Source organism: Sinocyclocheilus grahami, unplaced genomic scaffold (genome assembly GCF_001515645.1).
Source record: "Sinocyclocheilus grahami isolate Dianchi unplaced genomic scaffold, SAMN03320097.WGS_v1.1 scaffold1953.1, whole genome shotgun sequence".
Taxonomy (NCBI): Eukaryota; Metazoa; Chordata; class Actinopteri; order Cypriniformes; family Cyprinidae; genus Sinocyclocheilus; species Sinocyclocheilus grahami.
The window spans coordinates 25244-32700 of NW_015507132.1; the positions used below are offsets into that span (position 1 = coordinate 25244).

The window sequence follows — 7457 nt, forward strand, 5'->3', positions numbered from 1 at the left end:
AGGGCACTGACTACTGAACTAGGGAGCTGATTGAGACGCACCCAGAGATATAGTTTGGGTTTAATTTTCTTTCTGATTTCTGATCCACGAGACACACAGTTATAAAGATGGCGTTTATTAAAGAGGAGAGTGAAGACATGAGGATTGAAGAACCATTCAAACATGAAGATACTGAGGAACAAACAGGTTAGTTTCTTCAATCGTTCTGTGTCATCAATCTCTTAATCTCTGCTATTTTGTCACTTATTAAATGATGATAAACTGTAAACAGCCAAAACAAGTATTTTTTGTAACATTAAACCCAGTATATACTTCAGAATTAAAAACAATGAAAATCATTCATTTATATCACTTAGTTTTTCAACAGTATCTACAAGTACACTTGAAAAAGCTAATTGAATATGAGCGAGATTTTCTTAAGATAATTCATATTAAGTCAATAAATTCAAGACTCTTGACAAGACGAATAAAATGACATACAATTTTGTGCAGAATACACTTTTATTTGTTAGCCTATCTCTCTTTCAGTAGTGCAAATTTAAATGTGAGATTCTGGAAACAAGATCTAAATTTAGCTGGAACGGTTGGGTCAGGAAGAAAATGATTCTAAGCGGACAGCGGGTAAACAAAGAGTGAATATATAGCGGGAGCGGGTGGGTGCGGAATATAACCTTGCGGGAGCGGCCGGGACCTGCTAGCAGTGGATATCGCTGCATTTGAGGTCATAAAGACAGAATTAAAGGAAAGAAGCCTAGAAGGTTGTCTGTTAGTTCACACAGGCACGAAATGATTGGCAGCTGCCTTTAGCAGAGACTTTACCGATTACCTCCGTTGATCAAAGATTCGGCACGATCTTCTGTGAGTGACGTCACCTCCCAATACAAACACGCCCCCTAGTATAGTCCCACCCCTCACATTGATTGACAGCTTTCTCTGTAGACATCGGAAATTCAAATGCAAAAGGAATTGCTATTTCATTTGAGTTTTGGCAGGTTACATGCAGGACTCGGAGAGAATAAAAAAGCAAATGTGGTAATTAATATTGCTATTTAAATATGACCGGCTCATAACTCGTAAGACATGGGAAATATAGCTGCAAATGGACTTTGCTTTTTCATTTGAAATTTGGCAGTCACTGTGCGTTCGCGATGCTAAATGTAATGCAAGAGTTGCAATTGCATTTGGATTATGTCACAATTTATGCATCCACATATGGAAAACGCAATTGAAAATACAATTTGCAATTCCTTTTGAAAACTGCCCTGAATATTCTTCCATATAAAACACCTTTACGCCCCCAAATCCAACCTTTTAAAAGGAAATGAGGCTGAAAAACATTTCCTCCTTTTGAGAAGGAAATGTAATTAATGCTGTTTTTGTTTGTCACATTTTCCTGTGATGCACATGGAAGCTGACAATATTCAAAACTTCTTCTAGTCTGTTACAGGTGAATGGCAGGGTTGAGGTCTGTCTGTAAGTAAGCAGTTCTCCTGGGTCAGTCTGTGGGTTATAGTCCTGCACTGTTTTCTGGATCCCGCTCGCGCTGAATTTCTCACCATTGTCTGTTCCTGCAATCTGTGTGTTTCACTCCTGCAGCTCTCACAATGTGGGTCATTCCTGATTTTCTGTGCCTTTCAGACATCATAAGATGTAGAAAATCAAACAGTTTTTAAAATAACTTTTGTGTAATCATGACAGGGAGATGTTAAACATCAGAAAAGCATTGAACAGCAGGAATGGGCCGTGTGTGTTTACTACAGCTTGTAGAGATTTACACAAATATTAGGGCTAAAGCAGGAGTGACCAGTCCTGTTATTATCAAGTGTTCCTGAACCAGTGCTGCCTCAATGCTGTTCAATTTGAGCGCTGCCTTTGACAGCCTAGATCTTGTCATTTTAATAGAACATCATTGAATATGTAGCCCTTTGGGGTTCATCTATTCATTTATGATATTTTAGGTTGGGGGTTTTTGTTTGTCACATTTTCCTGTGAATGGTCACCACGATGTTAATACAGTCTGTAAAACATGTCAGAACTCTGTGAGACACAACAGAGGTATCGATGAGGATGCTTGTTTAAACAAAGCACTTGCATTGATTAAAGAGTTCCTCGTTTGTCCGTATTGTTTTTTCTCTCTCATCGCTCTTGTTGTAATGTATTGAGAAGCCAGAATTTGTATCCATCAACAGAAACATGCATTAGCCGAACTCTAACAAACCATATTACAGATGCATTGTCAGATTTAAGTTGAACCGTGGTCCTAGTGCATGCCGAACCGTGTGTGGAGAACCGTACGGTGCACCCCTAGTATAAACCCACTTCAAACTTTTCTGAACATTTGTCGACTTCTGTCACGTTCTGTCAGTGTTTACTTCATATTCATGGACTATTCGTTTGTTTGTTCAACTGTCTGTATTTGGTTTGTCATTGTTTAAGTTCCTTAGATTGATTCATTCATTGTCTGCCATTGTTTGTGTCTACCATGCTGTTTTGTATCCTTGTGCTTATTTATTTACTTATTTTTACTTTGTTTAATAAATACATTACAATTTGATCTTTTGAATCTTCTTCGCCATCATTGGAACTAAAATGTTTCAGAATACCAGACCTCAAAAGACAACATGGACATTACTTCAATTAATCTTTGCCCCAGTGAGAAGTTTTGCTGGGACTAGAAGAGTTGTGGTCAAACTTTTCTGAACATTTGTCGACTTCTGTCACGTTCTGTCAGTGTTTACTTCATATTCATGGACTATTCGTTTGTTTATCTTCAGTTACCTGTTTCCTTTTTTTCTAATTCCCTGACACTAAACAGTTGTCATGGATATTCATTTAATGAGCACAACTGTCTGTATTTGGTTTGTCATTGTTTAAGTTCCTTAGATTGATTCATTCATTGTCTGCCATTGTTTGTGTCTACCATGCTGTTTTGTATCCTTGTGCTTATTTATTTACTTATTTTTACTTTGTTTAATAAATACATTACAATTTGATCTTTTGAATCTTCTTCGCCATCATTGGAACTAAAATGTTTCAGAATACCAGACCTCAAAAGACAACATGGACATTACTTCAATTAATCTTTGCCCCAGTGAGAAGTTTTGCTGGGACTAGAAGAGTTGTGCTTGTTATTTTTCAAGATGACAGCAATATTGAGAAATATCATGGATAACATAAAGGAATATAGAGGAATTAGTTAGCATATGCCACCGAACATATTTCTGGTAGGTTTCTGGTATGGGCTAGATGGCGAAATCCTTCCTGATGTCAGAGGGGAATACCTGCTGGACACTGAAGGAATACACCAACTTTGCATTGTGTGTACATGGAGCTTTTTTTTTAAATCTTGGGTGAAGCAGTAGAAAGCCCCAACTCGCACCTGTCATGCAGCCAAGTCCAGAGCCCAACTAGTGTACCCCCCGCTATATGGATGTGACACCAGACCCCAGAGCAGAGAGGGAGCTTATGCTCACCATGGACAATGAGCCAAAGCCAATGCCCGCAACAGAGCCTGCAGCCACCTCTGGCCCAAAGCCCAAGCCCCACAGTGAGTCTGACCAGGTGTGTGAGTCGGCAACATCCTGTGCCACCATGGGAGTTCTTGTGGAGTTTGAGGGAATAGAGGAAGACCCCACCCACACTTCCACCACTGAGGGTGAGCTGTTACTTACCTTTGCTGGTTATTTTGAGGAATTGGATATGGACCTTCTGTTGAATCCCCTGTCCCCAATGGTCCTGTCCAGTGCTTTATCTCCTGGGTCATCTTCATCAACACCACAGGTTCTGTCCAGCATTAAGCCAGTTTCCTGACCTTGTACCAAGTTTGTGTCATCACTACTCCCTCTCAGCCTCTGTCTCCCACCTCCACTGCAAGATTCAGCATCTCTGTCAGACCTGCCGCCACTGGTTCCCTTCAACCCCTTGTCTTTTCCTGTAATACAATGCTGTGTTGATAAGTCTGGACTCTTCCGGTCTCTAGATTCACAGAGTCAAGATGATTCCATGACTCTGCCTCCAGCTTTTGTGCCCATCATTCCATCTCGACTTGTCGGCTCTGTCTAGGCTCCTCTCTACCTCTGCTCTACCAGAGACCCTCTGCTCCTCTGGCTCCACCTTGGTCAGACATCACCCTGCCTGTGTCATGACGTTATGAACCTTCAGCTAAGCTTCGTATCTCCACCCTCCCTCTGGCTCTCTCTTGGTCCTCCGTCACAACAACTCTGCCTCAGTCCTCTGGCACTCTGTCTCCACCTCAGATGCTTGTTGCGGTGGCTCTGCCTTGTTTGCCAAAGCAACTAGTGTTGTTCAGTTCCACCAGCTCTGTCTGCACCCTAGTCCCATCTGCCGATGGCTCCATCTTTGTCAGTCATCCACCGGGTGTCATCATCCAAGTCTCCACCATGGCTCCTTCCTCTTTCATCTCCCCCGTGGACTTTCTGGCTGCTCTCTGAGTCACCACCTGGCTCCTCTTGCTTCTGGCTCCTCCCACTATCATCACCAACTTGGTTCCTCCCACCATCGTCACTAGTCTCCAGCCCTTGGCCGAGCCCTCGTCCACCTCTAGAGCCCTTGCCCTCCCTCCTCAGTTGGATGTGCCTTCCTGGAGGGGGGTGTAATATGTTCTATCAGTGTTAGTTTCATTCTTTTAAAGGTTTAGTTTGTTTGTTTTCCTTTGTTCTAGTTTCCTGCCACTAATCTGTTGTCATGGATGTTAACTAAACAAGCACAACTGTCTGTCGGCGCTGATAGCCTCATAGGCAATGCACTGATATACAGGTACATATCAATAGATTAGAATGTCATGGAAAAGTTCATTTATTTCAGTAATTCAACTCAAATTGTGAAACTCGTGTATTAAATAAATTCAATGCACACAGATTGAAGTAGTTTAAGTCTTTGGTTCTTTTAATTGTGTTGATTTTGGCTCACATTTAACAAAAACCCACCATTTCACTATCTCAGCTAATTAGAATACTTCATAAGACCAATTTTTAGTGAATTGTTGGCCTTCTGGAAAGTATGTTCATTTACTGTACATGTACTCAATACTTGGTAGGGGCTCCTTTTGCTTTAATTATTGCCTCAATTCGGCGTGGCATGGAGGTGATCAGGTTGTGGCACGCTTGGCTCGTGGATCTTTCCGATCCCATTCCCTTATTTCTGTCCCACTTAGCTTCCTGTCAATTTTAAACTCTCTCAATAAAAAGGTGAAAATGCCAAAAATCTTAAAAAATGTCCCTTAGTTTATTTAATTCATTGTCCGGCATTATTTTGTATCTAATAGCGGTTTCATAACCTTGGGTTTTAGTTTAGAGGGAAATACCTTTTGTAGTTGTTTAGTGGATATAGGAACTAGCATACATGTTGTTGGATTTGATGTTTTACATATTTTTTCACGTCTGTTGCTTTGTGACATTAAACTGGTGTTAACTTTTTGTTTCTTTTCACCTTAGACCTGATGCCACTGAAAGAGGAGAGTCAAGACCTGAATGAAATGGAAGAGAAAGATCAGTATGAGAAATGCCATGATTTCATGACTGGGGAAAAATCTTTGAGTGACTCGCAGACTCATGAAACAGAAACTAGGAACCTTAAAGTCCAGAAGAAAGTTCACACTGGAGAGAGCCCTTTCACCTGCCAACAGTGTGGAAAAAGTTTCAGTCGAAAGACAAGCCTTAAAGCCCACATTAGAATTCATACTGGAGAGAAGCCTTTCACCTGTAAACAGTGTGGAAAAAGTTTCAATCAAAAGACTAACCTTAAATTCCACATGAGAATTCATACTGGAGAGAAGCCCTACACCTGTCAACACTGTGGAAAACATTTCAGTCGAAAAGAAAACCTTAAAGTCCACTTAAAAATCCATGCTGGAGAGAAGCCATTCATTTGCTTTCAATGTGGAAAGAGATTTACAGAGAAACATAAACTTAATGCCCACTTAAGAGTTCATACTGGAGAGAAACCTCACACCTGCAAACTGTGTGGGAGGAGCTTCTCAATTAAAGGAAGTCTTACAAGTCACATGAGAGTTCACACTGGAGAGAGACCTTTCACCTGCCAACACTGTGGAAAGAGTTTCACTCGAAAAGAGAGCTTTAAAGTCCACTTGAAAATCCACACTGGAGAAAAGCTGTTCATATGTTCTCAGTGTGGAATGAGATTTACACTGAGGCATACCCTTAATAGCCACTTGAGAGTTCACACTGGAGAGAAGCCTTACTCCTGCCAACAGTGTGGGAGGAGCTTTGCAATAAAAGCAAATCTTAAAAATCACCTGAGATTTCACACTGGAGAGAGCCCTTTCACCTGCCAACAGTGTGGAAAGAGTTTCACTCGAAAAGAGAGCCTTAAAGTCCACATGAGAATTCATACTGGAGAGAAGCCATTCACCTGTAAACAGTGTGGAAAAGGTTTCAGTCGAAAAGAGAGCCTTAAAGTCCACTTAACAATCCATGCTGGAGAGAAACCATTCATTTGTCCTCAGTGTGGAAATAGATTTACACAGAATAAAACACTTAATGCCCACATGAGAACTCACACTGGAGAGAAGTCTTTCACCTGCAAACTGTGAGAAGAGCTTCACACGAAAAGAACATTTAATGTCTCACATGGCAATTCACAATGGAGAGAATCCTTTTGTATGTGATCAGTGTGGAAAGAGTTTCAGATATAAAGAATGCTTTAATCGTCACATGAGGTTTCACTCTGGAGAGAAATGATTTAGATGTCACAGGTGCCTAACGAGTTTCTCAGACAGGAATGACCTGAAGAATAATGTAAAAATCCACATCATAGAGAAGCCTCACACATGCCCTCACTGTGAAAAGAGTTTCACGAAAAGAGCAAACCGAGAGTCACAAGTATTCATAATTCACATTCATATAAGGAAACCTTAGGATTCACATGAGACTTCACACTGGAGAGAAGCCTTACAAGTGTCCTCAGTTTCACATATCACACAGAAATGAAACAGCATTTGCAAACTCACTCTGGAAAGAAACGCTGATTTCCACAGTGTGATGATGTTTAGAAAAAGGAAAAACTTCACTCTAGAGAAAGACGATTCACTGTAATAAAAACATCACACTTACACATACATATGAAAAGCCATGTAAATGTCAAACCCTGTTTGAGTGTATCTTTTAGAAATCAGTGCTACTTTCACACCACAGCTGAAAGTGAGCTTCATCTGATTCAAATTTATGTATTATTTTGTATTTGTATTATTATATATTTTTTTATCTGTTTCCTTTTTATTCTCCATTTGACCATCTTCTTTGCTATAGTTTCAAATGTTAAGACTATATTTAGACTATGTAGAGGTCTCCATGTCATATATGTTTGATGATCACTTTATTTCATATCAGTACTTCTTTTGCTATTTTCTGTTTCTTCTTTGCCTGTGTTTTAATATGTAGATTCTGTACTCTTTTAGAAGATCCACAATAGCACCCCGT

The 7457-nt window shown here is 40.3% G+C and overlaps 1 protein-coding gene across 2 annotated transcripts; it reads left to right on the top strand.

Annotated features, from left to right (window-relative positions):
• Positions 1–7161, top strand: LOC107573471 (gastrula zinc finger protein XlCGF8.2DB-like). Of its 2 annotated transcripts, XM_016259906.1 has the most exons (3): positions 1–186; positions 5454–6326; positions 6411–7161. In XM_016259906.1, exons 1-3 carry the CDS (start codon positions 108–110, stop codon positions 6569–6571), a joined length of 1113 nt encoding a protein of 370 aa, XP_016115392.1. In that variant the 5' UTR covers positions 1–107; the 3' UTR covers positions 6572–7161. The 2 variants fall into 2 exon arrangements, with proteins under 2 accessions (XP_016115392.1, XP_016115391.1); XM_016259905.1 differs by having other exon boundaries at positions 5454–7161.
• The last annotated feature ends 296 nt before the right edge of the window (positions 7162–7457 follow it).

Excerpts from the sequence above, each read along its gene's own strand:
- LOC107573471 (XM_016259905.1), top strand. The coding sequence starts at position 108 with ATGGCGTTTATTAAAGAGGAGAGTGAAGACATGAGGATTGAAGAACCA. Across the intron at positions 187-5,453 it reads AGATACTGAGGAACAAACAG|ACCTGATGCCACTGAAAGAG; the intron begins GTTAGTTTCTTC and ends TTTTCACCTTAG.